General features: G+C 46.3%; 1 protein-coding gene across 3 annotated transcripts in view; it reads right to left on the reverse strand.

Moving 5' to 3' along the window:
- Positions 1–6,991: 6,991 nt before the first annotated feature.
- ccdc28a (coiled-coil domain containing 28A) overlaps positions 6,992–17,510 on the reverse strand; it is a 32,072-nt gene continuing 21,553 nt past the window's right edge. For 2 of the 3 annotated variants that reach the window (XM_085979291.1, XM_085979292.1), the window contains exons 4-6: positions 13,309–13,472; positions 11,867–12,021; positions 10,855–11,049 (exon numbers count right to left, since the gene is read on the reverse strand). In XM_085979291.1, coding sequence (XP_085835417.1) covers positions 10,936–11,049; positions 11,867–12,021; positions 13,309–13,472 — 433 coding nt within the window. In that variant the 3' untranslated portion in view covers positions 10,855–10,935. Of the gene's footprint in view, positions 9,441–10,805; positions 10,829–10,854; positions 11,050–11,866; positions 12,022–13,308; positions 13,473–17,510 lie in introns of those variants that run through there. The other variant, XM_085979297.1, reaches the window with a different exon arrangement.

Consider the following 17,510-nt stretch of genomic DNA (forward strand, 5'->3'; position numbering starts at 1 on the left):
TCCCTTTAGCCTTAAGGAATATATCTAACTCCTTCTTGAATATATTTAATGAATTGGCCTCAACTGCCTTCTGTGGTAGAGAATTCCACAGGTTCACCACTCTCTGGGTGAAGAAATTCCTCCTCATCTCTGTCCTAAATGGCTTATCCCTTATCCTTAGACTGTGACCCCTGGTTCTGGACTCCCCGGCCATCGGGAACATCCTTCCTGCATCTAGTCTGTCTAGTCCTGTTAGAATTTTATAAGTTTCAATGAGATCCCCTCTCATTCTTCTAAACTCTAGCGAATATAAGCCCAATCGACCCAATCTCTCCTCATACGTCATTCCTGCCATCTCAGGTATCAGTCTGGTGAATCTTTGCTGCACTTCCTCCATGGCAAGAACATCCTTCCTCAAATAAGGCGACCAAAACTGCACACAATACTCAAGATGTGGTCTCACCAAGGCCCTGTACAACTGCAGCAAGACATCCTTGCTCCTGTACTCGAATCCTCTCGCTATGAAGGCCAGCATACCATTTGTCTTCTTAACCGCCTGCTGCACCTGCATGCTTACCTTCAGCGACTGGTGCACAAGGACACCCAGGTCTCATTGCACTTCCCCTTCTCCCCATCTATTGCCGTTCAGATAATAATCTGCCTTCCTGTTTTTTGCCACCAAAGTGGATAACCTTGCATAAATACTTGAAAGGGAAAATTTGCAGGGCTCTGGGGAAAGCGCAGGGGGGGAGCAATGTTCCTTTTATGCTGCGTGGCTACCTGGAGCTCCCACGCAGGCCGCTTTGTCGGCTTTACAATAGGAAAAACCGCGCTTGTGCAGGAATTTGAATGGACCGCGTAGCCCGTCAAAGGGGTCGCGCACCCGAAAAAAATTAAAGGGAGCGTTGGGGGGGAGTGTCAGAGAGTCATAACGGCACAGGAGGCCATTCGGCCCATCGAGTCCGTGCCGGCTCTCTGTAGAGCAATCCAGTCAGTCCCATTCCCCCTCTCTATCCCCGTAGCCCTGCAAGTTTATTTCCCTCAAGTGCCTATCCAGTCTCCTCTTGAAAACATTGAGTGTCTCCGCTTCCACCACTTCCATCGGCAGCGAGTTCCAGGTCCTCACCACTCGCTGCGTAAAAAAGTTTTTCCTCACGTCCCCCCTGTATCTCTTGCCCAAAACCTTAAATCTGTGTCCCCTAGTCCTTGTACCATCAACTAGTGGGAGCAGCTTTTCCCCGTCTAGCCTATCCAAACCCGTCATAATCTTGTACACCTCTATCAAATCACCCCTCAGCCTCATTTGCTCTAATGAAAACAAATCCAGCTTCTCCAACCTGTCCTTGTAGCTAAGATCCCCCATCCCCGGAACCATTCTGGTAAATCTCCTCTGCACCCTCTCAAGGGCCTTCACATCCTTCCTAAAGTGTGGTGACCAGAACTAGACACAATACTCCAGTTGTGGCCTAACCAACACTTTATAAAGGTTCAGCATAACTTCCCTACTTTTGTACTCAATAACTCTATTTATGAAGCCCAACATCACATATGCTTTACTAACCACTCTCTTAATATGTCCTGCCACCTTCAGGGGCCTATACACATTAAATCCCAGGTCCCTCTGTCCCTGCACACTCTTTAAAACTGTGCTATTAAGTGTATATTGTCTCTCCCTGTTCCTTCTGCCAAAATGCATCAACTCACACCTCACCAGTGGGACTAATTGGAGAGTTCTTTCAGCGAGCCGGCACAGGCACAATGGGCCAAATGGCCTCCTTCTGTGCTGTATGATTCTATGAAAGGCAAGTTGGTTTCTGGCGGATACAGGGTAACTCCCTGAGTACTGTGGGCAGATCTGAGCATTTGAGAGGTGAGCATTAACCCAGGTGGGTGCAGCCATTCCCTCCTCTCCTGATGGTGTTGAATCCTTGCCGGGCTTTGGTTCCTCAGTTGTGAGGCACCCTCAGTACTACCTCACCCATTCCAAAGTGACTATTTGACCATGGAGGGTGGCACAGTTGAGCTTTTCTATGCCCCACACCACCGGCCAAATTCCCACACGTGAACATCTGGATGCTGATTAGGAGCGGGAGTTCACACAGAGTATTCCCTCTTTAATAGGGTTGCCGACGTTCCCAGATTGCACGGGAGTCTCCCGGAATGGGGCATGGATCTCCTGGGAGATCTTTGCGCTTTAAATTTCCCGCATAACTCAGTGGATAGCAAGCCGGGATGTTCAGGTCTGCATGGCTTAGTGCTGGACTGGGGGCTGGGTGGTCATTTGAAGAGGCGGTGAAAACCTTTTTAATTTAAAAGTGTTGGCAGTTTTTCTTACCTCTTAACCTTTCAAGAAGTCCTCGACTCCTTGCTGGGGCTCAATTGTTTGGGAACCAGGTGTCCTCTGGCACATTATTCATGTGCGCAGTTGGCAGCACTCTCCCCTCTGAGTCAGAAGGTTGTGGGTTCAAGTCCCACTCCAGAGACTCGAGCACAAAATCTAGGCTGACCCTCCCAGTGCAGTGCTGAGGGAGTGCTGCACTGTCGGAGGTGCCGTCTTTTGGATGAGACGTTAAACCGAGGCCCCGTCTGTCCTCTCAGGTGGATGTAAAAGATCCCAAGGCACTATTTCGAAGAAAAGCAGGGGAGTTATCCCCAGTGTCCTGGCCAATATTTATCCCTCAATCACCATCACTAAAACAGATTATCTGGTCATTATCACATTGCTATTTGTGGGAGCTTGCTGTGCAGTAATTGGCTGCTGCGTTTCCTACATTACAACAGTGACTACACTTCAAAAGTACTTCATTGGCTGTACAGAGCTTTTGGGATGTTTTAAGGTCATGCAAGGGGCTGTAGAAATGCAAGTCTGTCTTTAGTAGCTGAGACTGGTTAATTCATCTATGATGGTGCAAGGACTAGGGGACATAGATTTAAGGTTTTGGGCAAGAGATACAGGGAGGACGTGAGGAAAAACTTTTTTACGCAGCGAGTGGTGAGGACCTGGAACTCGCTGCTGACAGAAGTGATGGAAGCGGAAACACTCAATGTTTTCAAGGGGAGGCTGGATAGACACTTGAGGGAAATAAACTTGCAGGGTTACGGGGATAGAGCGGCACGGACTAGATGGGCCCAATGGCCTCCTTCTGTGCTGTATGACTCTATGGGACTCATCAAAGACAAGGGAGCCGCCTGGCCAGGACCTGCATGTATCAGCTGCTCACTGGACAATCTCGCTCAAAAATGAAAAGCAGTGGAATGGGTAGAAAAGGAATAAAATTAAAGTTACAAATTAGGATACAGAAAAAATAGGGAATCAGAATCACACAGCACAGCCAGAGGCCATTCGGCACATCGTACCTGTGCCGGTTCTTTGAAAGAGCTCTCCCATTAGTCCCACTCCCCCTGCTCTTTTCCCATAGCCCTGCAAGTTTTTCCCCTTCAAGTATTGATCCAATTCCCTTTTGAAAGTTATTACTGAATCTGCTTCCACCGCCCTTGCAGGCAGTGCAATCCAGGAGAAGGAATAGGAAATAAGTGTGAGCACAAATAGAGTGCAAAGGTTAAAACTTTGTTTTTATGTAAAATCATCCTGTGAATGAGATGTACAGTCCCGGCCCAGCTGTTCCGGTGGATGATAAAGATCCCATGGTGGCACGCAAGGAAGTTCTTCCAGGCTCCGAGCAACATCACACACATTCAATGAACACCACTTGAAGTAGAATCTGGTCATTCAATCCGTTGCTGTCTGTGAGATCTTAATGTGTGCAAATCAGCTGTCAAACTTTCCTGCACAGCAATAGTCACGCCACTTCACAGTGACACACGGTACGTGAGGCACCTTGAAATGTTGCCGAGAGATGTGATAAACCGTTACATAAATGCAAGTTTTTGCAGTTAGCTTTTAGCGAGTTTAGCAGTTTAGGGCTGATCTTACAGTAACAAATCTATTCTTGATGTTTGAGCAGTTTCATTGTGATAATATTCACAATTATTGTAGAAACAGGGTGTGTGTGGGCTAAAAATAAAAACAAAACCAGCGAGACAGAAGTCTCGCCAAACCTGCCAGCAGTTTGTTAGTTTGTTAAGTCCAAAATAGACAGACTGAAGAAAGTGATGATAAACGATGGAATGGTTGGGAGACAGTGACGTGACTGATGCAGTTCTGCAAGATCTGCTCTAGGTCCTCCGACAGTCACAAATTACTTCGAAGGCACAGCACAGAGACAGAGACAGTACTTGCATTTATACAGCGCCTTTCACGACCACCGGACGTCCTTTTGAAGTGTAGTCACTGTTGTAATGTAGGAAACTCAACAGCCAATTTGCACAGCAAGCTCCCACAAACAGCAATCTGATAATGACCAGATAATGTGTTTTAGTGATGTTGATTGAGAGATAAATATTGGCCGGGACACCGGGGATAACTCCCCTGCTCTTCTTTGAAATAGTGCCATAGGATCTTTTACGTCCACCTGAGAGGGAAGATGGGGCCTCGGTTTAACGTCTCAAATAAAAGATGGCGACTCCGACAGTGCAGCACTCCCTCAGTACTGCACTGGAGCATCAGCCTAGATTTTTGTGCTCAAGTCTCTGGAGTGGGACTTTGAACCCACAACCTTCTGACTCAGAGAGGGTGCTACCCACAGCTGACACTACGCCATTTGGCCCAACAGGTTTACAACGGGTCCTCCCACCCCTCTTCATCTGACCCTATCAACATATCCCTCTATTCCTTTCTCCCTCATGTGTTTACTTAGCTTCCCCTTGAATGCATCTCTGCTATTCGCCTCAATTACTCCCTGTGGTAGTGAGTTCCATGTTCCAACCACTCTCTGGGTAAAGAAGTTCCTCCTGAATTCCCTATTGGATTTATTCGTGACTATCTTATATTTTATGGCCCCCAGTTCTGGTCTCCCCCACAAGTGGGGACAGCTTCTCTGTCTACCCTATCATAATCTTGAAGAGCTCTATTAGTCAGTGTGGCACAGTGGGTAGCACCCTCGCCTCTGGGTCAGAAAGTTGTGGGTTCAACGTCCCAACTCCAGAGACTTGAGCACAAAAATCTGGGCTGACAATCCAGTGCAGTACTGAAGGAGCGCTGCACTGTCAGAGGTGCTGTCTTTCACACGAGACGTTAAACCGAGGCCCCATCTGCTCTCAGGTGGATGTAAAAGATCCCACAGCACTATTTCAAAGAAGAGCAGGGGAGTTCTCCCCGGTGTCCTGGCCAATATTTATCCCTCAATCAACATTGCTAAAAACAGATTACCTGGTCATTATCACATTGCTGTTTGTAGGAGCTTGCAGTGCGCAAATTAGCTGCCACGTTTCCTACATTACAACAGTGACTACACTTCAAAAAGTACTTAATTGCCTGTAAAGCACTTTGGGACGTCCTGTGGTCGTGAAAGGCGCTGTATAAATGCAAGTCTGTCTTTCTTTTGGTCACCCCTCACAGCCTTCTCTATTCTAGAGAGAAGAGCCCGTCTTTCCCAAAAGGTATAACCTCTCAGTTCTGGTATCACCCTTGTGAATCTTTTTGGCACCTTCTCCAGCACCTCTATGTCCTTTTTATAAGATGGAGACTAGAACTGTGCAGAGTACTCCAAAATGATGTGGCAAGTCTTGTAGTATTGCTATAAGCCATTGGGTGATGAGCAGATGGGAAACTTCTACAGGTAGATTTTCATCTTTACAGCCTGGGGGGGGGGGGGGGGGGGTGCAAATGCCTGAGCCCATTCCTTCTGTTTCCTCCCAAAACACATTACCCAGCACTTAACCACACTGAAATTACTCTGCCACCTGTCTGGATACTCCGCTAGCTTGTTGCATTAAATTGCAAAGTGTGACACTTCTAGTGTGACGTCTTTTTCTATATATATATATATATATATATATATAAATATATATTACTCTAATATATTAGTCAAATTTCCCCTGTTGTTGCTCATGGCAAAACGAAGGATACAGTATATTATAAGGATTGGAATATCATACCACGTAGAACAATAATGTAGCGTTCTGCTACCAAAGTGCAGGCGTGTGTCCCTTTAAGACCATGAAGCCTAACTGCAGTTAAGCAAAATAAACTGCCTGCTGGAAATCAGGCATCAGAGGAGAAAATGCTGGAAACACAACAGGACAAGCAGCATCTGGGAAGAGAAATGGCAAGACTGTTATGTTTTGGTTATATATCCTACACGTTAATGTGCCTACAATTCCCTCTCTAGACCTGGAGCAGGCTCGAGGGGCCGTATGACCTACTCCTGCTTCTTGTGTTCTTAACCTCTCCACCTCTCCCTTTCCTCCTTTAAGGCGCTCCTTAAAACCTGTTTAACTGAGCTTTTGGTCATCCGTCTGAATTTCTCCTTATGTGGCTCGGTGTCAAATTTTAGAAGAAAAAGAGTTAGGAGCAGGATCCTGCGAAGCACCGTGGGACGTTTTACTATGTTAAATACGCGATATTAGACAAACTAGGGTTGTATTACCTGGAATTTAGAAGGTGAAGTGTTGATCTGATTGAAGTTTTCAAGATATTAAGGGGAACTAATAGAGATAAACTATTTCTGCTGGTTGGGGATTCTAGGATTAGGGGGCATAGTCTAAAAATTAGAGCCAGACCTTTCAGGAGTGAAATTAGGAAACACTTCTACACAAAGGGTGGTAGAAGTTTGGAACTCTCTTCCGCTAATGACAATTGATGCTAGATCAATTGTTAATTTTAAATCTGAGATTGACAGAATTTTTTGTTAACCAAAAGGTATTATGGGATATGGGGCAAAGGCAGGTGGGTGGAGTTGGGTTACAGATCAGTCATGAGTTCATTGAATGGCGGAACAGGCTCGAGGGGCTGAATGGCCTCCTCCTGTTCCTATGCTTCTATATAAATGCAAGTAGTTGTTGTTTGACCCTCATGCTGCACCTGGGAATAACTGAGTGAAGCTTCGGTCTTGTGCATTGGGTGGGAACAGTGAGCCAAAGTTAAAACTCAAAAAGGGACCAATCTCAAAAAAAAAGTCAAACACATTTCATTTTAATGCTTCATTGTGCAATACTTTGGTAGGAGCCTACAGCAATGACAGACAGACAGCGAGAGCGCAGACAAAGTACAAAGCAAACTGGCGTGGGCAGCGCTGCACGGCTCAGGCCGCATTCTCTGCCTGTCCTTCACCCACAGCCAGCCAATGGGCCATTATCGCCTCTTCTCGCCCCGTCTAACTTGCGACGAGGGCGCGGCTGCAAGCAGCGTGCGATTCCCAGCGAGGGGGACCGCGGGAACGGTGAAGTAGATTTTTAAAAATCGTCCTTCGGACCTTCGGTTTGGGTCGGGTAGAGGTCAATCTGACTTCAGGAGGGCGGGTTGGGCAACTCAAAGGAATCACCTCGCCGAAAATTAAGTTAAAACTGCTTTACCTCCCACACATTGAACATAAAATAGGCAGCTCATTTGAAAGCTATTGCACAAATCCGTGCAGAGAGGTATTCACACACACACACGTACAGACGAAGCAATGAGTGCCGAGTCTTCTGCAAATTGCACTGGGATGAATCACAGAGATTGTAAACACAAGGATGTACAGAGTGATGTGCAATAAAAGTTGGATTCACAGCTGCACCAACAGTGCGCGGATATAAACCAACCCCCCCAGCTCATGTTGGGAGGACTCGTAAAAATCAACATTTCATTGTGCAGTACACACGTCTGCTGCATATATATGACAAATAAATTTGAATTGAATTCAATTGAATTGATGAACGGAGGGAGAGAAAAATATAACACTAGCAAACACCGAGCGAGCCAGCAACAGCCGGAGTCATTCAGTCGGTTCTCCAGAAGGTACCAAACGACGCCAGCGGGTGAGGTGCCGGCTCACCCCCTCTCCCGGACCCTCACACACAACCTCCCGTTCTCAGGACAGAGCGGGAAACGACAACAAAATAACACAGCAGAGGGCGAGAGGCTCCCTCCCCCTAGAGAGAGAGAGACTTCCAGCTCAGCAGCATGAGCAAGGATACTGTTGCAGAATACTTGGCCAGAGGACGGCGCTACCACACACACAAGTCACTGGAGGATAGTAACATTTTAAAACAAGGGAGTCTTTTTTTTTTAAAAAGACCCAAAGTACATATTGTCCTTCTGGTTGTTGAGAGTTTAAATGGCATTTCAATCAGGGATCTCACAATTTTGATTTATTTCCCCTCTCTCCAGAATCTTTACACTAAAACAGCAGTCATCTCCATAAATTACAGTCAACCTGCAGTACATAATCGATACTTGGGTAATTGCCTGACAGAACAAGGACCTATTGACTTTGATGGTGTTCTGAGAACTGGTCTGCTTTCAGGCCGCGGGGTTTGAACGTGTCCTTCACTGATTGCTCAAAGTGATTTCTTCTTCCTCTTCCCCCCCCGCCCCCCACCACCCACCCTGTACCAGACCACTGCACTTCCCCAATTCAACCGGGGCAACATCTCCGTGGCTCCGGCCAAGCCAAGAAAGCCAGCGTCGGCCCCAACCCCACTTGGGACTGTTGCTCGACACTTGCAGGAGCAAAGCAGCGACAACTGGTGGCCGCGACCCTTGGTTTAGCCACTCACTGCCTGATTTGGGTTGGGGGGCTCAGTCGGACGGAGCCAAACCTTGAAAAGTGCCAGTTCTTCCCAGCCGGCTCTCCAATTGGCTCACGCCCTGGGACCGATGGACCGACAGTTCTGTGGGATGGTTTAAGAGCACGGCGATGGAAGGAAGGCAGTCTGACAGCATCCTGCTGAAATGGGGGCCTTTCAAAGTTGCAATGTCTGATGGTTTCAACCCAAGCAGAAATCAAACCTCTGCGAATGGTAATACAAAATATTCCAAATCATCCCGTAGTACTTAATTCTTCTGTCAAAAACGTGCCTTTTGACTTTCCCTAGAAGCACTGGCAACACATTGTCCATTACAACCATCATCACGCAGACCTGCTCACCCAGTACCTCCCCTAGGTGGAACATGTCCCGCCACAGCAGCAGACTTCGTCCAGCAACCTGTCCAAAAACACAAGAAGGCATAATGCCAAGTATGCCAGGCAGTTAAACACAACGATCGATTATTATACAACTAATTCATCCCATTCATGCAAAATACACTCAAGTCTGAGAAGAGTTGCTCTTCTGGGTGCGCGGCCCATGGTGACCAGAGCTGTGAAGACCAGCACAACGACGGCAGTAGTTATTGGTGGCAACTGCTCTGATCTTCACGGGAGCGCCTTCCAGAACCTCCAGTGAGAACAAGCGCAAGTGCGAGAGAGCAGGTGCAGGGAACAATGGCTGGAATAAGAACACACCACACTGCTATCTTCTCATCAATTGCTATTGTTAATCGGTGTTTGCGTGGTGCTGAATACATAGACTTCCCAACCATTCTTCAGGAGGTGGACGCTCTCGGGACATCTTGATTATCTGCCAAGTTCAGTTTTTGACTGAAATAAATGCTGGGTTAAGGGTGAATACAACAAACAATTCCATGTTTCACACTCCCTCCTCCTCCTCCATCTTAATGTCTATTTATGAATGTAGAGTTCTTATTGGTTTGTGCTAACCACGTGATATCATGTCACGTGCATAACAGGAACCAATCATAGGAACAGGAGTAGGCCCATTCAGCCTCTTCCACCACTCATGGCTGATCTGCATCTTGGCTCCAATGAGATCCCAGAACCACAAGAATGGAAGCAGCATGAAGCCCTGATCGCGGACTTGCTTTCTGCTGGCCGATCGTCAGAAACCAACTACGATAGCAAAATACTGCGGATGCTGGAAATCCGAAATAACAACCGAACGTCAGGACGAAGGGTCTTCGACCCGAAACATTGACTCTGTTTCTCGCTCCACGGATGTTGCCTGGCCTGCTGAGTTTTTCCAGCGTTTTCTGTTGTTATTTCAGAAACCAACTCATTGAAACTTATAAAATTCTAACAGGACTAGACAGACTAGATGCAGGAAGGATGTTCCCGATGGCGGGGGAGTCCAGAACCAGGGGTCACAGTCTAAGGATAAGGGGTAAGCCATTTAGGACAGAGATGAGGAGGAATTTCTTCACCCAGAGAGTGGTGAACCTGTGGAATTCTCTACCACAGAAGGCAGTAGAGGCCAATTCATTAAATATATTCAAGAAGGAGTTGGATATATTTCTTAAGGCTAAAGGGATCAAGGGATATGGGGAGAAGGCAGGGACAGGGTACTGAATTTGGATGATCAGCCATGATCTCATTGAATGGCGGAGCAGGCTCGAGGGGCCGAATGGTCTACTCCTGCTCCTATCTTCCATGTTTCTATGTAACTCATTGATTACAAAGTTTTCTTCTGCCTCAGCCAGTCTAACAGCAGTACAGGCCAAAGGATGGGGAGCAGGCAGCCTTGCTCTCTGCTGACCTGGGATAGAGCTGAAGATAACACAGAAGTGAGAGGAAAGAAAAAAAACTAAATGCTGCAAAAAGAAACTAAATTGGCATCATGAGAAGGAACTCTCCTTTTGGGAGGGAAGCACTTGGAAGTACAATATTTAACCCCCCAACCAACACCTAAAAACATATTATCTGCTCACTATCTCATTGCTGTTTGTGGGAGCTTGCTGTGCGCAAATTGGCTGTCGTGTTTCCCTATATTATAAGAGTGACTGCACTTCAAAAAGTACTTCATTGGCTGTTGAGCACTTTGGGGCGTCCTGAGGTCAGGAAAGGCGCTATATAAAGGCAAGTCCTGTCTTTCTTTTGCCCTGGGCACCATCTTGTTTATTTCTGTTGCACTATAACCCGAGGCAGTTCAACACACCAGACAAAGGATACATCGAAGAGCTCAGCTCCTCCAACTGCAAGAGAGAAGAGCAAATGTCTGATCACAGGATTTGGAACTACAACATCCTGACTTGGCTACACACTGCAGAAAGTACCTGACGAGAGCAGAAACGTGACCCCTTCAGTCTGCAAGAGGGCGGGCTACTTCCCAGTGCTCTCCGAGCACAGGCGGGAATCTCTGAAAGCTCATAGAACACCAACATGGCTGCGGCTGAGACAGTAGCTGAAAGCCTGGCTGAAGAGCAGTGAAAGTTTGTCTTTTAAAAAAAATTCATTCTTTGAATGTGGGCGTCACTGGCAAGGCCGGCATTTACTGCCCCTCCCTAGTTGCCCGGAGGTGGTGATGGTGGACCTTCTTCTTCAACCACCGTGTTGTAACAGTTTGATACAACGGCGTGGCTCGCTAGGCCACTTCACAAGGGCAGTTAAGAGTCAACCAGGTTAGTGTGGGACTGGAGTCACACGTAGGCCAGACCGGGTAAGGACGGCAGGTTACCTTCCCTAAAGGACATTCGTGAACCAGTTGGGTTTTTACGATAATTGGACTGTACTAGTAGAATTGTGGGCAGTGGGTCAAATGAACTCATTTCTGGTAGGGGTCACTGGATGGTGTACTCTTTTGGGTACGAACAAAAAATACTGTAAATTAACAAAAATACATTAAATGAAACTTAACAAATTAAATTGAAATTTGGTTGTTGGTGGTGATAATGCACTCCAGTCCCTGCGGTGCCCACCGGTCGCGGAAGCACTGGATGGTGTATAGGGAAAGTAACCCTGCGAGATTCCACCCCCCCTTTCCCTTATCCAAGGACACCGATTTCAATTGTAGCAAACCTGCCGCCATTTTGGCTGCGATCCAACTAGCTCAATCAAACCTGGGACCTTCCAGTATCTGTGGTTCAGCTACTCACTGGATCAGCTGAGCCACCAGGAGACTTCCTTTTAAAATTTCTTTTCATCCCTCTCCTCCCGATCGCTTGACCACCCCCGCCCCCCCCCCCGCCAACGTTTCAAACCCGGCAGAGTTGGCCGCTTTGAACGGGACTTACGTTCGTTAGCAATTTGTCCAGGTTCGTGTCCACAGCCATGTTGCTCTGTTCCTCCACTGGCTCTTCCAGGTCGCTGTAAAGGTCAAAGTGCAGGCGAGCTAGCTTCTCCTGCATCTCCCGCACATGTTCCATCTGTTCAATGGAGCACTCGTTGCCTGTGGCGACAGAGAAAACAAGTAATCCCCCACAAGTCAACAGGAGAGGCAGAGAGCACAGATTAGAAAAACAGAGACGTAGGAAGCTGGGGATGGGGGAGGAGGGTGTGGGCCAAATCATTTATGTAAATGGTGAACAAAAGTTTGTCCCAGCCCTGTGGAACACCACTTCCCATCTTCCGCCAGTCTGACTAACTACCTTTAACCCCCTACTCTCTTGTTTTGTAGCCAGTTTTTGCTATCCATTCTACTACTTGTCCCCCGACTCCACAAGCTCTGACCTTAGTCAGGAGGCTACTATGCGGTACCTTATCTAAGGCCTTTCGAAAATCCAAGTGTATCACATCTGCTGACTGCGCTGAAATAACGGTGTAGCAGGGGTGGTACAATTAGCCACAGTGCCTGAACTTCCAGGATTCATCCAGTGACCTAGCTGGAGGAGAACAGGAATGGATGACTGTAACTCACCGGCAAATAGCCTACTAGCATTTCCTGTCAAGACTCACAAATGAAGAATGGACACTCGAGTGGTACCAAGAGCCATACCCTGACGCAAGTCAACACTATCAGGAAGGGGGGGGGGGGGCGGTATGTTGGGCAGATTATTGCATACATACAATCTTATGATCAGGTTTAAGTAGTTTCCAGCTGGGTTCTTACCTGGGGTGGCAGGAATGACGTATGAGGAGAGATTGGGTCGATTGGGCTTATACTCGCTGGAGTTTAGAAGAATGAGAGGGGATCTCATTGAAACTTATAAAATTCTAACAGGTCTGGACAGACTAGATGCAGGAAAGATGTTCCCGATGGTCGGTTAGTCCAGAACCAGGAGTCACAGTCTAAGGATAAGGGGTAAGCCATTTAGGACTGAGATGAGGAGGAATTTCTTCACCCAGAGAGTGGTGAACCTGTGGAATTCTCTACCACAGAAGGCAGTAGAGGCCAATTCATTAAATATATTCAAGAAGGAGTTAGATATATTTCTTAAGGCTAAAGGGATCAAGGGATATGGGGAGAAGGCAGGGACAGGGTACTGAATTTGGATGATCAGCCATGATCTCATTGAATGGTGGAGCAGGCTCGAGAGGCCGAATGGCCGACTCCTGCTCCTATCCTCTATGTTTCTAGCTGAACAGAGCTCAGCTCCACTTGAAGGCAGTTGGAAAAGCAAATAAATCAACTACTCAAGCCTGCCTTGCTTGTACGGTCAGCCTCGGAGAGTTGATGCAGTGAAACCCAGATTGCACTTGGAAGAAGAATCTTACAACCACAAAAAGAGCCTTTTACCAAACGCTTGAAGCTTCCCAGAGTGGAAATCAGTTAGAAGGCTGAGCAGTCCTCTCTCCATCTCTTTCACATCGGATACATCGGTGAGGAAGGAATGCTGAATAGGGGCCGACTGCGTGCTCTTCCCAGCTACACTCTGTAGTTTGGGCTTCTCTTTAACTGCCCTACGGACAAAGGAGGGAAAGAGAGAGAGAGAGAGAGAGAGAGAGAGGGGTAGTGAGCGTGATTAAAATGTGCATTCCTTCATAGTGGTAAACTAGGGTTGCATGCTCCAGAGCACCAACTTGTGCTGTCAGATATGTGGGGTGCCGGCTCGATTCCTCCACACTGTTGGGGTCCCAGTTTCAGCCCTGCTGCTAGAGAGAATTGTGGGCACACGAACATACAGAAAATGTTTCTTCATCGCCTCTGGTTCTTTCTCCAGTCAGCTTAAATATGTGGCCTCTGGTTACCGACCCTTCTGCCACTGGAAACAGTTTCTCCTTATTTGCTTTATCAAACCGTTTATGATTCTGAACACCTATCAAATCTCCTCTTAACCTTCTTTGCTCTAAAGACAACCCCAGCTTCGCCGGTCTCTCCACATAACTAAAGTCCCTCATCCCTGGTACCATTCTAGTCAATCTCCTCCGCCCTCTCCAAGCCCTTGACATCCTTCCTAAAGTGTGGTGCCCAGAATTGGACACAATACTCCAGCTGAGGCCAAAACAGTGATTTATAAAGGTTTAGCATAACTTCCTTGCTTTTGTACTCTATGCCTCTATTAATAAAAGCCAAAGATCCCATAGGCTTTTTTAACAGCCTTCTCAGCTTCAAAGATTTGTGTACATACACACCCGGGTCTCTGTTCCTGCACCCACTTTAAAATTATACCATTTAGTATATATTGCCTCCTTATTCTTCCTACCAAAATATATCACTTCACACGTCTGTTAAATTTCATCTTCCACGTGTCGGCCCATATCATCAGTCTGTCTACGTCATCCTGAAGTCTGTTACTATCCTTCTCACTGTTTACTACATTTCTGAGTTTTGCGTCATCTGCAAACTTTGAAATGATGCCCTGTATACCCAAGTTCAAGTCATTAATATTTATCAAAAAGAGCAGTGGTCCTAAATCCGCCCCCGGGGACACCAGAATATACTTCCCTCTAGTCTGAAAAACAACCGTTCACCACGACTCTGCTTTCTGTCCCTTAGCCAATTTTGTATCCATGCTGCCACTGTTCCTGTAATCCCATGGGCTTTAATTTTGCTAACTAGTCTATTATGTGATACTTTGTCAAACACCTTTTGAAATTCCATATACCTATCAACCACACTACCCTGATCAACCCTCTCCGCTATTTCATCAAAGAACTCAATCAAGTTAGTCAAACATAATTTGCCTTTAACAAATCCGTGCCGACTTTCATTTATTATCCCATACTGTTCCAAATGCCAATGAATTTTGTCCCAGATTATTGTCTCTAAAAGTTTCCCCAGCACCGACGTTAGACTGACTGGCCTGTAGTTGCCGTGTTTATCCCTCCCCCCTTTTTAAACAGGGGTGTAACATTTGCATTCCTCCAGTCCTCTGACACCACCCGATATCCAAGGAGGATTGGAAGATTGTGGCCAGAGCCTCTGCAATTTTCACCTTTACTTCCCTCAGTAACCTCGGATGCATCCCATCCGTACCGGATGACTTTTCTACTTTGAGGACTGCCAACCTTTTAAGAACCTCCTCTTTATCTATTTTTATCCTATCCAGTATCGCTACTGCCTCCTCCTTTACTGGTACATCGGCAACATCCTCTTCTCTAGTACTCAAAGTACTCATTTCGTACCTCAGTCATGCCCTCTACCTTCTCAAGGGTTGGGTGATTGGGCAGAAGCATGGCAGATGCAATATAACGTGGATAAATGTGAGGTTATCCACTTTGGTGGCAAAAACAGGAAGGCAGATTATTATCTGAATGGCAATAGATTGGGAGAAGGGGAAGTTCAACAAGACCTGGGTGTCCTTGTGCACCAGTCGCTGAAGGTAAGCATGCAGGTGCAGCAGGCGGTTAAGAAGGCAAATGGTATGTTGGCCTTTGTAGCGAGAGGGTTTGAGTACAGGAACAAGGATGTCTTGCTGCAGTTGTAGAGGGCCTTGGTGAGGCCGCACCTTGAGTATTGTGTGCAGTTTTGGTCACCTTACCTGAGGAAGGATGTTCTTGCCATGGAAGGAGTTCAACGAAGATTCACCAGGCTGATACCTGGGATGGCAGGAATGACGTACGAGGAGAGATTGGGCTTGTACTTGCTGGAGTTTAGAAGAATGAGAGGGGATCTCATTGAAACTTATAAAATTCTAACAGGGCTGGACAGACTAGATGCAGGAAGGATGTTCCCGATGGTCGGGGTGTCCAGAACCAGGGGTCACAGTCTAAGGATAAGGGGTAGGCCATTTAGGACAGAAATTAGGAATTTCTTCACCCAGAGAGTGGTGAACCTGTGGAATTCTCTACCACAGAAGGCAGTAGAGGCCAATTCATTAAACATATTCAAGAAGGAGTTGGATATATTTCTTAAGGCTAAAGGGATCAAGGGATATGGGGAGAAAGCAGGGACAGGGTACTGAGTTTGGGTGATCAGCCATGATCTCATTGAATGGCGGAGCAGGCTCGAGGGGCTGAATGGCCTACTCCTGCTCCTATCTTCTATGTTTCTATGTTTCTCAAGAATTTCTCCTTTTTGGTCCCTAATCAGCCCCACCGTTCCTTTGACGACTTATATGTTTATAAAAGACATTTGGGTTTCCTTTTATGTTAGCCGCTAAACTATTCTCATATTCTCGCTTTGCTCCCTTATCCCTTTTTTAGATAATCTTTTTTTCCTGTATGGTTATGGTTCATGACATGAAGTTAAATCTATGGACGTTGTATACCTTGCAACAGACCGTTATACTACAAGGATTTTACCAGTTACCTCGGGTTATGTATCACAAGTGTTTATTTGGAATTAGTTTTCACACCCAGCTGCTAGAAATCTGTGATGAACACACACACACTCTCTCTCTCTCTTTAAATGAGACAAAAATGTATGAACTACTAGCGGATCACCTGCTGTGTTGCTCACGGCAAGTTAGAAGATAAAGAGAGAGTTTGGCTCAGTTGGCAGCATTCTCATCTCCAAGTCAGAAGGTTGTGGGTTCAATCAGTCCCTAATTCAGGCTTTGAGCACATAAACTAGGCTGAGATTTCTCTGCAGTTCCAAGTCGTCAGAGGTGCCATCTATCCGATGAGATGTAAACTGAGGCCCCGATGGACGTGAAAGATCTCTTGGAGCCAAGAAGAGCAGGGAGTGCTCTTGGTTCTCCTGCATTCATACCCCAACCAACATCTCCAGATTCTCTGGTCATTCATTTCGTTTGCTTGTGGGGCCTTGCCGTGTGCAAACTGGCTGCTGAGATTGCCTGCAGAGCAACAGTGACTGCACTTCAAAAATTAATCATTGGTTGTGAAAATGTCTCGAGGATGTGAAGGGCACTATTTTGTAAAAAAAAACAGTTTTATAAGGACAGGCCCAATATTCATGTAACAGTGTGTTAATCTGCTATGGGGTTTTTCCCTTTAAGGCCGCAAGGTATAAATGACCTCAGGACATCCTGACTCCTGAGGTAAATTAGAAGGTATTTTCTGTTGTTGGGGAAGTTTTAATGTTGATTGACCTCCCTATTACTTTTTTTTAAAAAGTGTAACATGGAAATTTGCAATTGTGACAAACATTTTTCCAAGCTTATATACAGAATATAAGCTAGGAGTTAAAGCAAGATTCATAGTGAATGGGTGAAAAAAACAATCTATCTAAAAGCATAAAAGTACTTTCTCACTCAAACTTGATTTATGTCCTTATTTACTTAAATATAGTGCCTTCTCCCGAACATGCAACAAAGGCGGGCACACGAGTAACTCTACAGCTACCCGCAGTGGCTAAAGGGATCAAGGGATATGGGGAGAAGGCAGGGACAGGGTTCTGAGTTTGGATGATCAGCCATGATCTCATTAAATGGCGGAACAGGCTCGAGGGGCCGAATGGCCTACTCCTATCTTCTATGTATTTTTAAATACAAGATTCCAAATTTGCATCAAATATACATGCAGGTTTTTAAAGCAAATTCATTTTCTCTCCCGTTCTGAAGGTGGTGACTCGTGTGCAGATGTAATCCTATGAGG

Source organism: Somniosus microcephalus, chromosome 3 (genome assembly GCF_052327205.1).
Source record: "Somniosus microcephalus isolate GS21.2 chromosome 3, FLI_Smic_1.0, whole genome shotgun sequence".
Taxonomy (NCBI): Eukaryota; Metazoa; Chordata; class Chondrichthyes; order Squaliformes; family Somniosidae; genus Somniosus; species Somniosus microcephalus.